The 22,161-nt window shown below is 40.3% G+C and overlaps 2 protein-coding genes across 5 annotated transcripts in view; one reads left to right on the forward strand and one right to left on the reverse strand.

Moving 5' to 3' along the window:
• The window catches only part of AGXT2 (alanine--glyoxylate aminotransferase 2), a 23,082-nt gene continuing 921 nt past the window's right edge, over positions 1 to 22,161 (forward strand). Inside the window, exons 1-14 of one of the 3 annotated variants that reach the window (XM_061469522.1) lie at positions 1 to 137; positions 1,523 to 1,608; positions 2,030 to 2,214; positions 2,525 to 2,648; positions 3,785 to 3,879; positions 4,981 to 5,074; positions 6,122 to 6,215; positions 7,214 to 7,314; positions 8,400 to 8,492; positions 9,498 to 9,630; positions 10,294 to 10,382; positions 12,188 to 12,337; positions 12,691 to 12,789; positions 18,153 to 18,178. In XM_061469522.1, the coding sequence (XP_061325506.1) occupies positions 29 to 137; positions 1,523 to 1,608; positions 2,030 to 2,214; positions 2,525 to 2,648; positions 3,785 to 3,879; positions 4,981 to 5,074; positions 6,122 to 6,215; positions 7,214 to 7,314; positions 8,400 to 8,492; positions 9,498 to 9,630; positions 10,294 to 10,382; positions 12,188 to 12,337; positions 12,691 to 12,789; positions 18,153 to 18,158 (1,458 nt within the window). In that variant the 5' untranslated portion in view covers positions 1 to 28 and the 3' untranslated portion in view covers positions 18,159 to 18,178. Of the gene's footprint in view, positions 138 to 1,522; positions 1,609 to 2,029; positions 2,215 to 2,524; positions 2,649 to 3,784; positions 3,880 to 4,980; positions 5,075 to 6,121; positions 6,216 to 7,213; positions 7,315 to 8,399; positions 8,493 to 9,497; positions 9,631 to 10,293; positions 10,383 to 12,187; positions 12,338 to 12,690; positions 12,790 to 14,223; positions 14,504 to 18,152; positions 18,179 to 22,161 lie in introns of those variants that run through there. The other 2 variants (XM_061469519.1, XM_061469521.1) reach the window with 2 other exon arrangements.
• The window catches only part of DNAJC21 (DnaJ heat shock protein family (Hsp40) member C21), a 13,285-nt gene continuing 8,072 nt past the window's right edge, over positions 16,949 to 22,161 (reverse strand). Inside the window, exons 6-12 of one of the 2 annotated variants that reach the window (XM_061469518.1) lie at positions 21,948 to 22,099; positions 21,513 to 21,600; positions 21,137 to 21,292; positions 20,392 to 20,431; positions 18,566 to 18,756; positions 18,088 to 18,160; positions 16,949 to 17,440 (exon numbers count right to left, since the gene is read on the reverse strand). In XM_061469518.1, the coding sequence (XP_061325502.1) occupies positions 17,276 to 17,440; positions 18,088 to 18,160; positions 18,566 to 18,756; positions 20,392 to 20,431; positions 21,137 to 21,292; positions 21,513 to 21,600; positions 21,948 to 22,099 (865 nt within the window). In that variant the 3' untranslated portion in view covers positions 16,949 to 17,275. Of the gene's footprint in view, positions 17,441 to 18,087; positions 18,164 to 18,565; positions 18,757 to 20,391; positions 20,432 to 21,136; positions 21,293 to 21,512; positions 21,601 to 21,947; positions 22,100 to 22,161 lie in introns of both variants that reach the window. The other variant, XM_061469517.1, reaches the window with a different exon arrangement.

Raw genomic sequence — 22,161 nt, forward strand, 5'->3', positions numbered from 1 at the left:
CCCGCGGACAGGCCCCCGCGGCAGCGGGATGAGGGGCAGGGCCGCGCGAGCTCCGCCCGGCACTGTCCCGTTACCCGCAGACATGGCGGTGGGCTGCGCGCCGCCGCTGAGGGGCAGCAGCCGCGGGCTCGGCAGCGGTAAGCGACCGGCGCTGTGAGGGACGGGGCGCGGAGGGGAAGGGCTGCGAGGGGCTGAAGCGCCTGGACCCATCGTGAGGGGCTCGCTCGGCCGGGGTCAGCTGCGCACGGGGCCCGCGTTCTTACCTGGGAGCAGCAAGAGCAGGAATCCATCCTCTCCGAGAGCCCGGAGTCCCGCAGGCCGGTTGGACGGGACGGCGGCGGGCAGCGGGAGTCCCCTGAAGCCCGCTGTCGTGGGGGGTTTGGTTGAAGCTCTGTATTTGTACGGGGTTGGGGAAGGAAGCACTTTTGTTTTAGCTGCAGTTCGCTTTGAAAGAGACCCAAAGTCAGAACTGCTCTAACTTGCAGCCTTTCTTTAATGCTTTTGAGACTCTGCTCATGTAGACGGATAATTCATTAGTGCTGTAGGTGGTTGTAAGGGAAGTAACAGCATATGTAATTTACTTCAGGAAACTTTATTCTTCATTCATTTACATTTTAACGTGTTTTAAAAAATGTTTAAAACCTTAGACATTTAAAACTGAATGTGTAGTTCTGCGCAGACAATATGAGGAATGCAAAAGGTATATATTTTACCAGATGATCCCTAAGGTCCCTTCCAACCCAATCCATTCTGTGATTTTACTTGCTAACTTTTTGTGATACCTGATTAATTGCACTTCCAGTTAAATGGAAGGTGGAATAGTGTGAAGTTTTCAGGAATTTGGAAAAAGGACAGAAGATGTCAGGGAGAGCTGTAATGGCTACGATGCAGAGCCAGTGCCCACTGCTCAGGAGCCCTGTTTAAGCTCAGCCGTGACCCTTCAGTCCCTGCCTCGGCCCTGCCACTAGGTAGCCTCTGGCCTTGTCTCTTGAATGGACCTTGGACCTACATTGTCTCCAGCACTGTTTCTGGCCCCATCTGCTGCTGCTCCTGACTGGACTCCCTGGGTGGACCCTGGATGCGATTCATCTCCTCTGCTTAGGTGGTCACTCTCAGTGGACTGTGCTCTGTTCAGGTCTGTTGGGACTATACCCTTGTCCCCAAGAGTACCACCAGTGCTTTGGTCACCCTGAGCTCCTGGCTCACACTGTTGGAGAGGATTCCTGCTCTTGCTGCCCGCAGATAAGAATTTGTGTTAGAAACCTCCTGTCAAAATAAAAGTTCATGTGAAAATGAGAACTGGATTTTAGTGGATAAGAGGAAAGTGCCTTTGGGGGTTCAAAATCTACATATATTTTGCTTTCTTTTTCCCGCAAGAAAATATCTCAAAAAAAAAAAAATTTCACCAAAACACACAACAAAACTTGCTTTGGTTGTAGCTTGTGTGTGAATAAGCTTATTGAGAAACTTTCTCAGATGTGCACTTTGATAAGTGTTTGATAATTCTCTTACTATTTTGTAGTTGTCTTTAGGCAGCAGAAATGGAAAAGCTCTGTCTCCACAAAAGCAAAAATGCCTCCTTGCAATTTTGTACCTGAAAAATACAAAGTAAGTCATACATACTGCACTGTATTTAAGTAAGATTGCATTACTAGATTGGACTGATAGGCTTATCTGCTATAAATAGTTCATTAAGTATGATTATAGAATTTGGTAGTTTGGACAAAAAATAATTCCATTCCAACCAGGATGTAACCTATAGTTTTACCTGTGTGGCAGTTCTGTAACCGGTTGGCTACACTGTTGATTTGAAAAGCTAAGGAAGAGAGAAGTGCAGAACAGAAATCTTAACTTCAAAAGCTGAGTTTTGGGGGTTTGTAGAACATTCTACGTGCCAGAATTTGTTAAAGTCTTAGTTCTATGAACAACTGCTATAGACAGCTGTGTAATCTATGTGATTCACTACAGCCCCATTAGTCTGGATCTTTAGAAAGCATAAATGGATACTGACTTTTTTTATTGCACTCAGTCCCATTCATATGAACGCATGCGGGAGATTCGTGAACAAAATATTTCTCCTTCATTGAGAACATTTTACAAGAAGCCATTGTTGCTGCATCAAGGACACATGCAGTGGTTATTTGATTATGAAGGACGAAGATACCTTGATCTCTTTGCTGGAATTGTCACTGTTGGTGTTGGTCACTGTCACCCGTAAGTATGTTACTATTTGATTCATGCTATAAAATGCAGGAAGAGATACTTACTTTGGTTTTCTCTTTGTTAATCTGTGGCATTGTGAGCCTAAAACCAGAATATAGTTCATTGTATTGTCATGTATGATTTACATTAAGGTCAATTTCCTCTGCATTTTGAAAGATTAATCGATTCTGTCTACTTGCTCATTGATCTGGCAAATGGCACAGTGTCTGAATTTTCAGGATTAATAACAGATGGGCGTGCGTGTGTATGAGTAAACGTGTATAGAATTGAATCCCTTTGTCTCTTTTTGTGCTACATACAGGAAGGTAACTATGGCTACCCAGAAACAGCTTGCTCACCTCTGGCATATCTCTAGTATCTACATGCACCCATCAATCCAGGAATATGCTGAAAAGCTAACTTCTCTTTTTCCAGATCCACTTAAGGTACTTTGCTCCTTACAGGACCAGGGGCTGGTGAAGGGGATGTCTGTAAGAAACATTTAATATAAAAATATATATTAAATAAGTGAGAGCAACAATATCTGTGGAGAGAAAATCTGTATGGGGACTACAGACTGTCAGAGAGCATGATGACCCTCAAAGCCTTTTCTTTAGACCTAATGTAGGCAAGCATAATATCCCAAGCTCCTGTTCTGTTTGTTCTCTCCGTCAAGTTGTTAATGTGAAAGGACATTGCCAAGCTTTAAAGTTACTGAAGGAACTAAGATGTTAACTTATCTTTCATGTAGTCTTTCATGTAGTCAGGCTTAATTTGTTTGATCTCATAAAAATTCACAGTGAAAAGTATTTGACAGTACTTTGTGTAGTGAGCTTTATAGACATTTAAATAAGTAACCCACATAAATGTCATGTTTCATATGCCCAGAAAGAGTAAGAAAAACACTGGCTTTTTTTCAGGTAAAATAAACTGGTGATAAAATGAACTTGGGCTAGCAGGAGAGTATGAAGTTACTGCAATCTTAGGAATGAAGGAGAGTAACAAAACCAAAACAATACAAAAAAAAAGTGTAAAGTATCTGAATAGTTTAAGCAGTGGAAAATCTCAACCAATTCTGAAAAATTTACTTTAAAAGTGGTGACAATAGAGTTTGAGCTGTTTTCGAACCTCAGAACTCATAAACAGGATTTACCCTTTGTTCCCAGTAAGCCAACTGCTTATCTTTGCTATTCCATGGTTATGTCTGTGTAAGTCACTCCTAGTAACTAATATGCAGGTACACTGTAGCAGCACTTTTTACCTCTGTGAAGGTTATTTCTATTCAGTCAGGCGTGTTCAGTTTAACCCAGACACTTTCTTTTTTCTTTGAATCACTGTTCCATTTTAGGAAAACCTGAAGACTCCAACTCTTAAAGATTTCTTTTTTTTACTCTTTCTGTGTAAATCAGCTTGAAGCTTAACCTTAGTTCTCACCTGTAGTGTATGGGCAACACTGCTTCTTGCAGTGAAGTAATCTTGTATTAGTGATAGGTCATAGCTCCTGATGTTAACAAATGACATGGCCTGATGCTGAGCAACGTGGTGGTTGTTCACTGTACTGATCCTAAGCATTCTCCTTTAGGTGGTTTATCTAACCAACAGCGGGTCAGAAGCCAACGATTTGGCTATGTTCATGGCAAGGCTATATACTCGTAACTTCGACATCATCTCTTTCAGGTAATGATGATCATTTGTGTATAAGTATCTATCTGCCTAAGCCAAGGAATAATGGGGAACTCTTTAACTCCAGATGTGCTGAGTAGAAAGCTATAAAATTATTTTATTTGACAAAAAGGAGTAAAACAGGAGTTGAAGATTTGGTACAGTACATTAGGACTAGCTTGCATTCAAAACAAAACCTGCAATTTTTGCCTTTGTTGCTTAGAAAAGGGTCTAGTCTCTGCACTAAGAATGTGCTTTGGTGGACCTTTGTTCAGAGCCACAGCATGCTTCAGCAATTGCTGCTTTCTTCCTTCATTCCACCCCTGCAGTATCCCCCTTTGTCCCCTTTGTGGGGGTACAAAGGTAACTCTAGAATAATGGTGCAGTGAACCGCAGCAGGGAACTGCTGTGGCTTAAAGCTAACCTGGTGAAAGGACTCATTTTTTTTTCTGCTTATTTTGCTGCCTTATTTTTCTGCCAGATCCCTGAACCATAGTTCACTGCACTGGTACACAAAGCTCTTCTGGCTTCACAGCAGAGGTGGTGCAGGAGTGAGTGTAAGCAGTTCTCTTTACTATGCATCCCAGGCAGCCTCAAGGTCTTGCAATGAAGCACTGTATTTTTCTACTCTTCCATTCAGTAGAACATTGGGTACCCACCTTGCTTGTATATTATCATTAATGAATTTCTGATTCGCTAATAAAACTGGTAGGAAATCACCATGTGACTTAATGATTGCAGCATCTGTTGGAGAGAGCAGTGGTTCCATAGATTCAAAGAACAGGTATGTTTGCTGTGTAGGGCTCAGGTGCTACAGCAGAACTTCATGAGACACTGTTGGAATTGCTTTTGGTTCCAATCATTGTTCTTTTCTCCTTGAAAACATTACCTTACGATTTTAACTTTTGAAATTTCAGGGAACTAGTGCAGATAGTAGTCACGGGTCTTCCAAAACCAGAGGAAAAATGGCAGTAGGAATATTTGTGTTTCAAGTGTAACAATGCTCATTTTCCCTAATAATATATAGCTCAGAAACCTACCTTCTTAGACTAATAATGTTGCTACAATCCCTTCTTGGAAATGAGTGGTGTTCATCTACTTTCTTTGTTTGCACAGGGGAGCATACCATGGAGGCAGCCCTTACACGCTGGGATTGACATCTGTTGGTCTTTATAAGCATGGTGTTGCCAATGGCTTTGGTTGTTTAACAGTGAGATTTTTATTATTTTTTTTTTTTAAATAATCTGGGTAACTAACAGTTTATTGTTGAATATTTTAACCATTAGTACATTTCCTATTCTTGAAGTGCTTTATGGTCACTAGCTAAAATGTAGCTATCCTGCTGTGTAAGTATAAAAGCCACAGTCCCTTTTACTTCTCCGTAAGGTTACTTACGCTAATTTGGAGACGGTACAGCCATAACATGAGTGGTCGTGATTTACAGTTCTTTAGTCATGTTTGGTGCTTGCATGGTAAGGTGCAAATTAATGTTCTGAAGCCCTTTTCACAAGCTGATTTTGGCAAATCTGTGCAAAGCTGCTTTCAGCTATCTGAAGCAGATCCTCCCCTGGAATAAAAAGAAACAAAATAACCCTGTGATGTCTCTCATTTCAGCAAGACAGGAGGCATATCAATTGGGGGTAGATGGCAATGTGTTATCTCCCTGCCCTTGAGCAGATAGGAAGCTGGCATTGGCTACTCTTGATTTGTTATGGTGATAGCTCAGCCACAGCACTGGCTATAGAAAGGCTCCTTTGTAACAGCCTACTAACCTGGCTCAGTAAATGAGTTGTCTGAAGTCATGCGGTATTTTGTCAGCAGACACAATTTGAAGGCTGGAGCTCAAAATTTCCAGCCTATAATTACTTTACTAGATCTGCCTGCCTCCCTGTGTTTTGCAGATTTTTAACATACTTCAGATTATTAAAGTACTACTAGAAACTCTAAAAATGTTGCTATTAATCTGAGATAACCAAAACTGCTGACTAACAAAGAACAAAACAAAGGAAATTATCAACTCACTACTGCTGGAACTTATTGGTTCCAGAACTGTCTCTGTTCTACCATTTCTTGAGGGGGAAGTTCATTGTTACTCTACAAGTGTTTTTCAGAGAAGTTGCTTGAACTAGGTATCCCCTTTGACTCTAACAGACTTTTTGGGGGTTGGGGTTTTTTTCCACTAGTCATCCCTAAGTATGATCAAAACATCTCTTAGAAAGGTCTCATCAAACCTGTAGCTTTCTCTTATGCTTGGCAGACAATGTTACCAGATGTTTTTCGTGGTCCATGGGGAGGCAGCCATTGTAGAGATTCTCCAGTGCAAACTGTTCGAAAATGCACCTGTTCTGAAGGTTGGTCAATGACAAGAAGTATTTGGCTTTTATATTAGAGAATACTAGAGGGCTGTGGAAATAGGTTAATTACCTCCTCTGGGAAGGTAGACCTCTGGGTAGGATTTGCAAAAGCGACCAAAGAAAATATTGCAGAGCGCATAGAGCATCTGCTTCCCACTGAGAAAGATCTGTTCTTAAAATCCCAGCCTTTGTTTCCAGCATTTGTCATGATCAACTCCAGAAGCTGGGGAACTCAGTTTGGCACATCTGAAAGAACAGAAGTGTTGATTGGTGTTTTCCAGCACTGACCATAACAGCTGTTTCTGAAGTTTTGACAGCTCTACAGCTTTTGTTTTGGAGTAATATGAATGAATAGCAAAGACAACCTGTAGCCCATGATACGCAAAAAGCCATGAGGCAAACCATTCTGCACGCAGCACAAAGTGAAAGCTCCTTCTACTGCTCTCCTCTTAACAACGGTTACAGTGAATTATTTGTGCAGTTTCAACAAGTACTCTGTAGTATTTTAATTCACATGCATACGTAACAATGTTTTTTTTCTAGCTTTGCCCTCCCTAGTGGATGGGAGCATTAGCTATACTGTTATTTCAGTATAGACTGATATGCAGCTGTATTTTCCAGAATCCTTATACTTGCACTAACCTAACGATTCCTCATGTCATACACTAATGTTTATTAACCCCTGAGAAAGTGTCTGCTTATTCCTTCTGCTTATGTAGGTGATTCACAAATGCTGTCTCTAACGTACAGCTTGCTTACCTGTACAATGTGTAACGTCATCTGTCAGCTTTGCCTTGCTGTTTTGTCATTCCCTAGAGTATAAATCGTTTAAGAGAAAATAAGGAACTCTCTCCTTTAATGTTTAGCTTTCTGTTGTGTTTTTGATAGGTGATATTTAACATGCAGTCATAGTTGTTGATTAGATGTGTAATTTCATGTTTTGAAGCTAATTTTGTGTCATTTAAAGTAAATTTAAACTATTCCCCTGTGAACAGGTGTATGTCATGCAAAGGACCAGTACATTGAACAGTTCAAAGATACTCTGAATACCTCAGTACCAAAGACAATAGCTGGATTTATCGCTGAACCAATTCAAGTAAGTAGTTTGCTGTTTCTCAACTGTGATAGCAAAAATAGTGTGAAACATTAAAATCTTACAAACTTTAGCTACATTCTAACCATGCACTTCTGCTGTTTTTTTATTATTTTTAATGCCTTAAGCACCTTAAATATTTGAAACAATGGCTGTACTGTCTTAAAATCTCGGCTTTTGTTCCTGATTTCAGTGGAGCTAGAACTTTGCTCATGAAGTTAAACAGAGAATCATGATTAAACGTACACATTTTTTTCTGCATTTAAATAGTGATACATGCTGTTGTTTAGTGTCTAATACCTTGTTCCAAATTTCATTCTGCTTTTTACTGGTTTTGTAACCTTATATCAATTCCTACTTTCGCCTCTTCCCAACCATGTTGTCCACTATATTTTTAGCAGCTCTCCAGCAAGTGGTGGCCATGGTGTTCATTCCTTTGGTACTTTACCCTAGTTTCAGAACTGCTGTATATTGTGGTTCTTAAGTAGGAAGAATAGGGAATATATCCTGGAAACAGGAAAAGTAACAAAAAAAATGAGAATTGTGACCACAGAGATAATTGGAGCCGTCTCTGGTTTCCTGTCTTCTAAGCCTTTACATACCTAAGTCTAAGCAGCCATTACAGTCCAGGTGTAGAGTGGGATTTCTGATCCGAATAAAAACTGGCAAGGTGAACAGTAATCGAGGAAACAATGTTTTAAACAAATTAACCAAAGAAGGGATGTGAATTCTGTAGTTTGTCATCAAAAGCAGTCTTTGGGTTTCTCAGAATGTAGGTTTTTTAGGTACTTGTTTTGGCAGCTTATCTTTAATCAACTATTTCTTAGAGTGATCCAGTTTACAGTATGGCCTCACAAACATTTATACCAGCACAACTGACAGAACAGCAAACTGCCCTGTGAAATGAGAATGAGTGACCTGGGCAGGAACTTTTTGAAGCAGTTTCGCTGCTGAAGCCAGAAGCTTGAAACAAGTCTTGCTATTACCTGAGGGCTGCTCATATTTTTCCCTGTTGTGGGATAGTCACACAGTTGAACTCCAGTTTATTTGTCTGTTCCTGAAGACATTTTCTTTTTTTGTCTTGCCAGGGTGTTAATGGAGCTGTTCAGTACCCAAAAGGTTTCTTAAAGGAAGCTTACCAGCTAGTACGGGAAAGACAGGGTGTCTGTATTTCAGATGAAGTGAGTTACATTTTTTTTTTTGCATAGCAACTCTAGAGTTTGGGGTACCTCTGAAAGTCGTCTTAAAAAAATACAACTGGAAGCCTGGAAATAATCTGAATGAAATGCTATACACTTCATGGCTTAAATTTAACACATTGCATCTTTGCACAGTGCATCTTTGTGAATGCTCCATCCCTGGCGGTGTTCAAGGCCAGGTTGCACAGAGCCTTGGGTGGCATGGTTTAATGGGAGGTGTCCCTGCCCATAGCAGGGGGGTTGGAACTAGATCAACTTAAGGTCCTTTCTATTTAGCAATAGGTAGGTAGGTAGTTAGGTAACTATTCTATGATTCTGTGGTCTTTCCAGGCATAGGAGTCTTCCAGGTTTTACTACCTTTATTCTGCTATGTGGTATTCTGGCTTTAGACACAGACTTCAATCCTTACCTTTTGGGAGCAGTAAATTTCCACAAATATGTGGTATGAGGCTTGCAACTTCCTCTTATGAGTGTTGTTGGCGTACATAAACTCTAGAAGGGAATTGATTGCTGTACCCCTGCAAATATGTTTTTGAATGTGGAATTGGAATTGGAAATTGGAATTAAGAAGTGGAATTTGCTTAGCTAAAACTATTTTGAAATAGTAGCAAGTGCTTCAAAGTGACAATGGTATGTACCTCAAGCATTGCAGTAATAGAGATCAGCAATCATGGGGTTGCTTTTGAAATGTGATAAGCAACTGCATTTCCTCTCAATTTTGAAATGGAAGCTGCTTATTTATGCATCTCACCATGCCTAAGACATGGTGATGTGTTACCTCTTCCATATGCAAAAGAAAAACCCAATTACAGTAACAGTAAATCGTATTTTGTGCAAAGCCATCTGAATAAGGATCCTAATGCAAGTTGATTCCAGAGATAGCTGCAGTTTAATGCAAATTAGTGACAATAGAAAGACAAGAAAAACGAAACATCTTATAAAATATGAGTAAGTGATGGGGATTTCTATGTGTTTGTCTTTTGAAAGGTACAGACAGGATTTGGACGGACAGGCAGCCATTTCTGGGGATTTCAGACACATGGTGTAGTCCCTGACATTGTTACTTTGGCAAAAGGAATTGGTAATGGCTTTCCAATGGCAGCTGTTGTTACAACAAAAGGTGCAAGAGTTCTGTTCAGCTAAGATTTAAAATAGAGCAATTACAAAATACAGTCTACAATATTTACCTGCTGGAGACATGTGTGTCAAACAGCTGAGCTCTGTGAGTAATCGTTGTCTCAGTCAATTGACAGATGAATTGGATTCTCATTGCTCACATCTTTTTACCAAGTGCTGTGCTATACGAGTGCAAAGCTTTGTCTAAATGGGGTGAGTTGTGTAACTGTGGCAGGGATGACCTTGTGAGTTACCCAGCTGGTATAGCTGGTAAATACTCGAAATCCTCGTTGAATTCACAGTATTTTAGTAATCAACATTCTGTGAGTTTGTAAGAAGGCCAGCTGCTTCGTTCTTACAAATGACTGGCTGAATCTAGTAAAGGAGATTTGTAGATGTCAGTTTACGGGGAAACTTGACAACATGTTAGAAGTGTGACTTTTTTTTAAAAGAAGTCCGTTTTTACCATCTGCTAGACACTATAGGTTTTGGGAATAGTTATATTTTGCGCAGAATACTTGCAAGAAAAAAATAAAATCTTTGTATCGTGTTGTCTCCAGTAGAATCAGGCTTGAAGCACATCAAATGTAATCGTTAAAGCACATAAGTACTGTTACCAAACATAAGGCAGCTGTAAGAGTAATCAATATTGTTCTTTTTCTTCTAGAGATTGCAAGTTCCTTGGCTCAAAACCTTCATGTTAACACATTTGGAGGAAACCCTTTGGCCTGCACAGTTGGAGCTGCTGTTCTTGATGTAGGCAGAACGTTGTATAAATTTATATATTTCACTATATATGTTTATACTACATATTGCTACTTTATCTTGCAGCAAAAGATGAAAAATGTTTACATTTATTCTTACTATAAAGTTATATGTGGGCATCTTTTTAAATTACTGTATAAAGTGCATAAACATATGTATGTATTATGCATACATGACTAATACGCCCTACATGTAGGAAAAAACCCTCATTAATTTCACTGCAGGATTTTCATCCCTCTAAAAAGAATAGAAGCCCTCTTACTATGTTTTCAGAATTGCCTGTCTCTGTCTCCTTTATGTTCTTTACTTTGTTAATAAACAGGTAGGAAAGTGCCTTCTCAAAACCTTAGCCAACTCTTCCATAGGATTACACAAATTATCAACCAAACCAAAGGTATTCTCTGGCACACATGCTAAGCAAAATTGTTTTCAACTCCACAGCTTTTACCTTATGCCTAAAAAGCCGTAATGACCAGATAGTTAAAAGTATTTAAAGTCAAAATTCCTTCCGAAGGAAAAAAGAGAAAAACTCCTTCATTAAAAAGACAATAGAACAAAGCTGCAACATATTTCAGTTGTCATCCAGCAGAAAATCAGGCAGTGGCCAGTACGTTGCTATTCAATTTGTTTTTATCATGTACAGACCATATGTCCTCGAATGTCACTTCATTACAGCAGATACTGTTTCTATTCACATTACTTTTCTGAATATTTTAGGGTTCTCTTTAGCTATTTTATAAGATGGTTAATCATATAAATAACAAGATTTTGAAAAAACAGTTTACGAGTACAGCCATGTTTTGGGGGTAAAACAGAAAAAAGGCTTTTTTGGCTATAAAGTAACTTGGAGCCTGGATCTGAAATAGGTCTGAGGAGGTTGGCAAAGTCAGGAAGAATAAAATGGAGTTGAGAGAAACTTTAAAAAAAAAAAAAAGGAAAAGGAAGAAAAAGGAAAACACCCATTTCAACTTCTGTAATTGTATTTTGGGTTGTTTTTGTTTTTACTGTGATTTCCTTAACGTAAATATTGAGTTCATAAAACGGTTTGTATGTGTCAGGGCTGGTAGCTGGCTGCATGTCAGAGAGGAGAGGAAAAACAAAGATGGTGATTGAAAAGCATGGTGTTGGTGAATCTAATTGCAACACTCAGGTTGTTCGCTAAATTGCTGCTCAGTAAATACAGGTATGCCTTGTCAAATTATTTTCTTCTCATGATACTGAGAAAGAATGAAAATATTTCTGGTAAGATTTTGAAAATAATCTGGTGGTCAGGTATTTTTCAATTATGACTCCATGTGAGCATGAATTACTGGATTATGTTTAGAGGAGACCTTATAGCAGCCTTCGAATACCCAACAGGGGCCAACAAGAAAGATGGAGAGGCACAGGTTGCCCAGAGAAGCTGTGGCTGCCCCATCCCTGGCAGTGTTCAAGGCCAGATTGGACAGGGCTTGGAGCAGCCTGGGCTGGTGGAAGGGGTCCCTGCCTGTGGCAGTGGGTTGGAACTGGATGAGCTTTAAGGTCCCTTCATACCAAACCATTCTATGATTCTATGATGATGTTTATTGAGTAATAAGTAAAATGCAAAAAACACTACAGCAACAAAATACTATGCTAAATTGAACTCCAGTGACATTAGATGATTGTAAGAAAGAGAAATGTAAGGACTGTAGTAGTGAAGGAACATACTCTGTAAAGAAGCGAGATAAACAATGTGTCATCAAGCTAAATGGGGATTAACAGACTTTATTAGAAGTTTTTCCTGCAACACTGTCACAGTATGTCATTTTAACCAGGCTATTGAAGAAGATGGCCTACAGAAAAACAGTGAGGATGTGGGAACATACATGCTGCTGGAGTTGGCTAAACTACGGGATAAATTCAAGATTGTTGGTGATGTCCGTGGCAAGGGACTTATGATCGGAGTAGAAATGGTGACAGATAAGGTTAGTGACTTCATTTATTCCTTTCAGTGCCATTGAAAGATTTTTCACATTTTATTCCAGTTGAAAGAATAGAAAGATTGTCTATTCAAAAACAGCTAATGAAGGGAGAAAACATTGCTCTGGCTAAAAATGAGACAGAACATTCCAGCATTTCAAGTACTTCACAAGTTTTGAGTAAACAGTGACTTGTGTGCCTTAGTTGCATAAACTCATCTTAGAAAGCAGATTAATTACGTTGGCTGACCTTTACAGCCAGAGATGGGGTGAGGTTTATTGGAAAGACTGGAAAATACTTCCTTTTCATAGAACTAATTTAGAATATCGAAGTGAAGTTTAATCTTTGCTTTCCGTAGGACCATCGCCACCCTCTTCCAACTGAAGAAGTCAGTCAGATCTTGGAGGACTGTAAAGACATGGGGGTCCTGATCGGCAGAGGAGGACTCTACAGCCAGGTCTGAGCCTCTGGTTATACGTAAAGCTTATTTTCTGCCTACATCCTTTAGTAAATAAAACAGGAAATGTATACTCTTAGGAACTAGCTCTGTTTAATCTTGCTTATTTCATAAATTAGGCAGGACTTACTTGATTCAAGCATGTTGAACTAGCTCTGAGTTTGGAGTTTTCCTTTACAGGGACAGCTTCCCCTAGAAAAGCAGTGTACTGTAGTCTATGTACATTAGAGGAAATCAGAAGTATTCAGGCATGCTAAGTCTTTGTTACTTTTCAGGTTATCACCTGACCTTCAATTTTTATATTTAAAAGAATTTATTTAGGCAAACTAAAACAAAAAAAAAAAAAAAGTTATTATCAAGCCTCACAGAGCAGCACAAAAGTGGGAATTGCATCTGAATGGAAATCAGCCCAACCCAATTGAAGATGCACCATGCCGTACTCACCTTCTTGCATCACACGAGTTAATAGGAGAGAACTGCCTCAGGCCTGGTCATGTCAGTGAACTGCTCGGGCATAGAGGAAACAGCTTCTGTATGAGATACATGCAGGATGGCTAAAACAAATGGGGCACTGCAACTGTCACCTCATTGGTTCTTCCACAAGTCACAGACCAGAACAAGGGTAATAATAGCTCAGAGTGCAGTAAAATCTGATTCTGTCTCACTTAAGTGCTGTTTATCTGTGAGTGTTAGCTGAGGCTGTGGGTGGGAAAGACCGTTATCCCACTCTTGCTGCATAAGGTTCTGTGATATGATGACAGAAGAATTTAAACTGAAAGCTTTAAGATTCTTAATGTAAGTTAAATACTCTTGGAAACATTATAATATAGATTAAACATTTGGATTTAAGAACCTCCCTTCTTGACAAGTTGAACTGTGCATATATCCTTTCCTGGTCAATGTGCATTCAAGCTATAGTACCCTTACTGAAAGTTTGTGTCTAGCAATTCTTTCATGGTAGACTCTTTCATGTTTAGAGGCCTTAATAACTGCGAATACAACAGGAAATCACTTGACACAATGCAAGAAGCTGACACTCTCCACAGATACTACTTTTCCCTGTGGCAAAGCTGCCAGAAAGGAACATACATCCGCGTCTCTGTTCTTTCTTAGTACAAACCCATCTAAGGTTTTATACTAGCTCTGTCTGTCATAACAGAGCTGCAACCATGACCGACTCCAGTCAAGTCTTTGTTGGAGGCAGTTGCTTTGTCAGAAGTGTTGGATGCAGTCAAGCCCAAAACTGTTCCACTTCAGAGTGCATTGATCAGAAGCTTCAGTCCCTGCTCTGTGGGTCTCGTATAATTTTTCACACTTAGGGTTAGACTGAGGGGCAGAAAGTGAGTGCTGACCTAGATGGGCTGGTAGAAACTGTGTTATTTCCATACAGTATTAAGGATTTTTTTTTTTTTTTTCCTTCTTTCCCTCTCTCAGACATTTAGATTTAAACCTCCAATGTGCATTACTAAAAAGGATGTCGACTTTGCTGTGGAAGTATTTGACACGGCTTTACAGAGGCACATGGAAAGAGCAGCTGCAAAACAGACTTGATTTGTTTCCTTACATGAGATGAACACAGATCCCCTGATAATTGCCACCCGGACTCATAACTAATCTACACTGCATAAGAAAATCATATTCTGAAGATTAATACTTGTTCAGTATTCTAAGAGCAGTCTGACAGATACAGTGTTTAATAAAGAATACACTCTAATCTGTTTTGTAATCATATGGCTCAGTCTACAGTGGTGGTGTGCATTAGCTGCACATCAATTCTGACATTAGCATAATGTCAGAAAAAAACCCTATTAGGATTAATCTGGTATCAGATGAAGAGGCAGACATACATTCATCTTTCATCTATGAATATCACCTAAAAATCAGTAATTTTCATAGAGTGACAAAGAAAAACAATAAAGTTGTTTGGAGGAAAAATGCTGCTTAGAGTATGGCATGTATGGATCCCTTGGGGACTGCAGTGGGATGGCTGCTGCTGCCCTGGCCACACTCCTTTGTACCACGGCGTTCACAGACCGTTCTAATGGATGTTTTCACAGAAGTACCACACGCTCCTGAATGGCTGAGCATGGTGCGCAGTGCTGCAGAGCTGGCTGGAACCTGACTGCTGCTGCCACTGTTCCTGCAACCAAAACCTCACCATTTACACCCAATACATACAAGCACTCGTAAGACACACAAAGTATTTAGTTTTATTTAAATAAGAATAGAAGTCAAAAAGTAATACTGCAGGGTTTAGTTTGTGAGATTTCACTTGCATAAGCATAGACAATCTCTGGCTGAGAAATACCCTGTTTAGAACACAACTGGAGATTTCACAGTTAAAACTATTTACCCTTATTACAACGATACACTGTAATTAGAGCATGAAAAAAACACAATGTTTGCACAAAGGTGTAGTTTCTAATTACAGTAATTATTTGTATCACATGCCTCTAACCCAGTTATCATCCTCTCTAAAACACGCCTTTTTTTTTCTCCTGCTGCTTTCAGGATTGCACGGCCCCTCCGTTAGTCATTTAGCAAAGATACAAATTCTGACTGCTGAAATAAGATGCCATGTTTCTTTCTTACTTAATCACCTTTTTCCTTTTTTAAATCATCAGTTCATTCCTTGCTTTGGTTTCAAAAAAAGAAAAGAAGAAAGACAAAAACCAACAAAAGGCATTGTGAACAGTCAGCAGGAACATTTACCATTTCACTTTCATTCAAAGTTTAAAAAGCCTTGACCCAATAAAGGCATCCTGTCAACATGTGGGGGAAGGAGATGGTTCTGCCACTCTGCGTGACAGATTTAAACTTTAGAAATTAGTTAATGCAAGATCAGTGCTTCTGCAAAACTGCACCATAGGAGCTTTCTAAACAACATACTACACGGAGTACCACTCTCATCATCTACATTAACAACAGCCTTGTAAAATCCACCACCATGGCAAAATGAGGTGCTTGTTATCCCCACCACGTAGACATGCATTTAAACAGAGGTGCAATAACAACTCCCATGTTTTTCATTAGAAAAACAACAGAACAAATTCATTTATTCATGTCACTCATTTCTGCCTTCACTTCTCTCAGCAAGGTTCTACTAGCAATTTTTTTCCACCAACACCCTGGCATGCAGGTACAAAACCGACAGGAATTGTCAAAGCTGATTAACCAACTTAGACACCTTACTCTTTCCCTTTCATCCGCTGTTTATTGTAATTAATTACTTTGAAAGTACTCCTCTCCTTGGGGAGGGCAGAAGAAAAGCCCCATGTTGGGGTGACATTTCATAGAATCACAGAACAGTTAGGGTTGGAAAGGACCTTAAGATCATCTAGTTCCAAACCCACTGCCATGGGCAGGGACACCTCACGCTAAACCATGCCCCACGCAAGGCTCTGTCCAACCCAGCCTTGAACACTGCCAGGGATGGAGCATTCACAACTTCCCTGGGCAACCCATTCCAGTGCCTCACCACCCTCACAGTAAAGAACTTCCTCCTTATACCCAATCTAAACTTCCCCTGTTTAAGTTTTAACCCATTACCCCTTGTCCTGTCACTACAGTCTCTAATGAAGAGTCCCTCCCCAGCATCCCTATAGGCCCCCTTCAGATACTGGAAGGCTGCTATGAGGTCTCCATGCAGCTTCAATTCTCCAGGCTGAACAGCCCCAATTTTCTCAGCCTGTCTTCATACAGGAGGTGCTCCAGTCCCCTGATCATCCTCGTGGCCTCCTCTGGACTTGTTCCAACAGTTCCATGTCCTTTTTATGTTGAGGACACCAGAACTGCACACAATACTCCAGGTGAGGTCTCACAAGAGCAGAGTAGAGGGGCAGGATCACCTCCTTCGACCTGCTGGTCACATTCCTTTTGATGCAGCCCAGGATACAGTTGGCTTTCTGGGCTGCAAGCGCAGACTGAAGCCGGCTCATGTTCATTTTCTCATCAACCAACACCCCCAAGTCCTTCTCCACAGGGCTGCTCTGAATCTCTTCTCTGCCCAACCTGTAGCTGTGCCTGGGATTGCTCTGAACCAGGTGTAGGACCTTGCACTATATTTCATCTTTGACAGATGACCAAAGCAGCACAGGCCCTTCTGCCTGCTGCACTCACCCTGAGCTAATCCCTCTAAAGAAAAGCAGCAACACGAGTGTTAAAACGATAAGCCCTCTCTGTGGGCACTTTATCTGGGCATGTTTCTACAGGAACACAAGGTCAATTTGAATTACCACTTCCCCAACCCCATTGTAAAAGCTGCTGAGATGACAAGTCAAATGCAGTCATTAAAGAAAGGCTGATGAACCCAAAACCAAGCACAGGTTTCTTCAAAAGATACTATTCTTTATGTTTCATCTTCCTTTTTTTTTCCCCCAAATTAGGACTTGCCTTCTCTGTTCAACTCCAGACACAATCAATGTCACCTCTCTGCTCCAGGACAGCACTCATGTATGATTCTGTAGACTGCCACTCCAAAAAAGTTCTATCTGGTTTTACGTTTCTCTTTTTTGTTTCTGGTGTTTACAGCTCCATTTACAGCTGCTGCTTGTGTGGCTTTTGCATGTCCTGTGGCTTTCAGGTGTTCAAAAAGTTTATTTCGGGATGGAAATGCACAGTTGCAGGTGACACAGTGGATAGGAACTTCATTCTGCAATGAGCAAAAAGGAAAAAAAAACTTCGCATTTGGATGGAGGACATAATAAACATAATACACCTATTTGTTGCATGCAGCTTCTCCTGGACAATGAGATGCAAATACGCTGTTTCTATCAGACATTCCATAATTGATTAACAATTAAATACTTTTGGGGTTTTTTAGATCTCAAGTGTAACTTCTTGAAATTTCAAAGAGTACTACATAGAACCCAGAACAAGAAATAGAAACCTTGCAAATCATTTAAGCTAGAGAATACTTTTTGTGTTACCTTACCATATACACAACACTTGGGCTCTGATTTAGAGAATTGTGTGTCTTAGCTGTAGTTATTACAAGATTTTTCTCTTTCCGGGAAACATCAATATTGGGAAAGATACAGATAGTACTACCCACCACCTGCCTGATGACAACAGTTCTGTTTTCAGGTGTTTAGTTTGTTTGGTTTGAACTGTCTTGGATAGAGAGCTTTAGCTTCTCTTAGAACTGAAATAGAGTCCACTCTTCTCTGAAAGGACAAAAGCAGCTTGTCTTCTACAAGGAGCAGAAATCTATGGGCTGGAGGTGATCAACCAACCAACTAACCCTGTTTGTAGTAATACGACGACCAAGTTTTAAATAGCATAAATAGTTTGACATACTGTTGTTGGGTGCTCTGAAGATGCCTTAGCAGACTTTTTTGCTTCCTTGGCTTTCTTCCCTTTAGGTTTAGTACTGCTGATAAGACAAAGAGAAAACAAGATCAGTGCACAGGAACATTCAATATTTAAGAGCTTCTGATGGTTTTCAATCATCAGCATCTCCCTGTTCTTCCTTCACAACACAAAGCAAGCGCTTCAAGAAAAAAAAATAAATAAAGCTATTTAACTTATACAATCAGTTGTCATTCTCAAGATTCAGTTAGGTGATTAACTGGCTACTGGTAAGTGATGTGGCAGGGATGTGCAGCCAAATGCCATTTTCAAAGCAGGTCCTAGCACTCCTTGTTAAGTACCATATTTATTCAGCTCTGATTTAGTGGAGCAGTCCCCAGTTCACATTGGTGGGTAAATCTAGACTGGTTTGAAAGTACCAAAATAGATAGTGACACACTGACTGCAACACTGCAAGTCAGCACACCTTTTAGCTTCACTTCTTGCTTCATTCACTTGGCTGACATCTTCTGTAGCGCTTGCGTCCTCTGACACAGCACATCTTTGGCCATCATTCACCAGCTCCTCTGCTGAGCCACTGTCCTTGTCCACATCGTGCACCTCCTTTTGTTCAACTGTTTCTTCATCAGCGCTTTTATCAAGAGAGTCCTCGTAAGTCTGTCCAAACAAGACATGCAAATTAACTACTTTAAGCTAATTAGTGATTATGTTTATAGTATTATACTTATTTACCTCAAACATGGTTGGGTGGGGAGAACAGAAAGCCATGGACCCTCTTAATTTTACTGTGTGTTTTCAATGAGACTGTAACTGGTAAAACCTTAGTTCTCATGTTTTGAAAGATGAAGCCACCTATGATGAAGGGAAGAAACACCAATAAAACAGCCCCTAAAACTAGAGGAGAGGAGAATGAAGGTAGCTTTTAATTATACACAGGGGTCATTCTGTTTGGGCTGCCGCTTCACATTACAAGTTAGTGTCTTTGCTTATAACCTTGCAAAATGTTAATTAGTTAGACTAAAGTTTTCTGTGCCAGAAACCTGTGTTAGGACACTTAAGCCAAAATAACTGACCTGACTGAGGCTAGATAAACACACTCCATTTTCCCTCCCTAACATTAGAAACAGTGGCAGCCTTTCCCACATACCAGAGACAGAGTAAACTCAATACATGCTGTTTGGCAAAAGATCAACCCCTGAGCACGTCTAAAACAAAACAGCTCAGTTCCCAAGCACTACATTAATGTAACTACCACCTCCAGCATCTTTTGCAGAGTCTCAGCCACCTGGAATTTAAAAAAAAAAAAAAAAAAAAAAAAAAAGGTTAAACTACCCTCAGGAAAGGAAAACAAAACACATAGCAATTCCCAGGATTCCATAAAGCTTGGCAGAGGCTGGAAGTTATGTTTCCAGAAGAGTCTCAGCACAAGTTTACAGCTCATGCTATGCAAGACTGACACCTACTGTCTGCGCTTTGAACTGCAGAAGGTCTCATGACTAAACTGATGGCAGACACACACAGCGCCTATATGCAACCTCTAAAGCGAGAACAGGACGCTGACTTCAAACTGAGGAGGCAAGAATTGTGCAGCAGCCTGATGACCTGGATGGAAACAAGAAGGTCAAGCCAATACTGACTTGGACTGTGCAATACCGGCCAAGAGAACAAGAAAAATGCAGCTGCTTGAGAATTTCAGGGAGTTTCTAAAGGATGAGGGATAATGATGGTGTGGGAGAGGGCACAGAAGGTGAACACATAATAGGAGGTTAGAGGGGTTAGGCTGGGGAAGACAGAAGACCATCTCAGGAAAGAATGGAAGAGGCAGGACCGAGTAGCTCAGAGGGGCAAGGCTAGGATCGAAGTAGTAAGGAGAGAAAAGGAGTAAGAGTAAGGTAAGAAGAGGTAAGGATCAAGCATGAGGAAAGCAGCAAGAGTTTGCTCACTATGGTACTCCTGCCACTCAAGCCTCAAATAGCTTGCAGTTCTCGAATTTCACTCTGCTGCTGTCAGGCACAGATCTGTCATGCAGACTCAGATCCTGGAGTACAACAGATTGGCGTTACTGATGTTTACAATTCAAGTGAAGGTGGAATGGATGTGTTCGTTCCAAAAACTACAGTGTCAGTAGGATGCCAACTAAATGTTATTCCTCCCTAATTAGAGATCAACAAAACATACATTATACCAGCTCTTCAAGTTATGTACAATTTCAAGTATTTCCTTGTTTTTCAAGACAAAAGTTAAATTAGGAGATAACAAAAGTTTCCTGGATATCATTATATGACTACATACCACCACTGTTTTCTGTTTCTTCCTCTGCTTCTTTGAGAGTCTGTAAAAATAAGAATTTAAAATTACCTCTTTTCAAAAATAAGCTCCAAAACAAGTACAGTTTCTAAGAAGGTACCAAGTTACATTTTTGCTTATCCCCTGAACCATGGTATCAGGTGGACAGTAGCCACAAACAGAAAGTTACTCATGCCTGAAATTAAAACAGCAGATCTCCTAAACTACTCATGGCATTTTGTAAAACATTTATTCTGCTCAGACTGAACTTGATGATCTTAAGGTCCTTTCCAACCCTAACTATTCTATTCTAACTTGAAGGTACTAGTTAGGTAGTTGGCATTATTCTTTGGCCATTCAAAACATGAAGTTGGGCAACATACTTCATCAATTCTGATTTTAAGCACACTCAGTTTCTAAGCCAGCATTCAGCTGACATGAAGTACCAAAAAGAGTACCAAATCACTAAACACTGGGCCTGTGCAAGTTCCCCTCTGTGAAAAATAACAATCGGTACTTTCCCTTCATATCTAACTTTAAGCAGAGAAAATACTAGACTATTATTCTACAGTATTTCAATCCAGTCATACTAATGCAGGCATTTTACTGGAACTCTGATGCTAAGAAATGTTTTAAACTGCAGAATACTGTGAGTTCCAGCACACCTATAAATCATAAGAAGCTCCCTCTGAGAGCCTCCAAGACTTACTAAATCATTAGTCATTATAAAATTAAAACCAATTTAAAGTACTTCTGCTTGGGCATGTCTTCTGTTTCTTCCTCTTTGGTATGTATTTCACATGCATCATCCAAAGACACAGGAAATTTCCCTTCTTCTTCTTCCAGTTGCTGTCGTAACAGTGCCACCATCTCTCGATGCTTCTTTGACTTTTCATGATTCTTCATGCTGTGAGGAGTAGCAGATTGTTACTGCAGATGGCTCTGAGCAAACACTGTTATATTTACATATAAATGAATAACAGGCCTATTATCCATCACTACTAAGGATGGAAAACTCTGCCCTGACAATGTCTCTGCTGGAAAGACAACACTGACCCTTATGTGAAGTTAATGCATTGTTAAAACCCAACACTCCCGCCCCAAAATCCCCAACCACAAGCACTTACGCTTTCTCGGTTTTTAACAACTTGTCACAAGCAGGGCAGTACAGACCATCAACAAATTCAGCTTCTTCAATTTCGTCATTCAGTTTCTCTGAGATCAGTGGGGATCAGAGAGACAAAGTCAGATGAGCAATTTTTGAGTAAGCTGCTCTTAAAGCTCCAGAAAAGTCACCACAACGACCCTCAACTTTTTCTGTATTACTGACATGCAGACAGCTCAAGACCATCTTACCAAACCATATATTAGCACAAATTAACAGCTGTAGCTTGATGCCTTCTCATGGAAGGCACCAGAGCATCAGACACTAGCCTGGCACATCTCAGCTGCAGGCAGGGAGCTGCACTACAGTCAGAACTGTGAATCTGCAGCTGTAAGTGCAGTAAGCCAACACTCTGCCTGCAGTAACTCAATATAGATCACCCACTCATACCCCATACCTTCAATGCCTTTTGTCTCCTGTTCTTCTAATTCCTCCTCATCACTTGATCCGTCTCCAAATTCCTTTTCATATTGTGCCTCCATCTCTTGCAACTCCTTCTCCAGATCTGACATAGTTATCCAGCTTTGCTCTTTGTATTGCTCAGCCAGCCTTTAGGTAGAATAATATATTAACTTTTGCATTGTGCTTATGAGGTGGTAATTACAGAAACA

The sequence above is a fragment of the Pezoporus flaviventris genome, unplaced genomic scaffold (genome assembly GCF_033815535.1).
Source record: "Pezoporus flaviventris isolate CSIRO_AGI_PZ_B2104156 unplaced genomic scaffold, CSIRO_AGI_Pfla_v1 ptg000057l, whole genome shotgun sequence".
Lineage (NCBI taxonomy): Eukaryota > Metazoa > Chordata > Aves > Psittaciformes > Psittacidae > Pezoporus > Pezoporus flaviventris.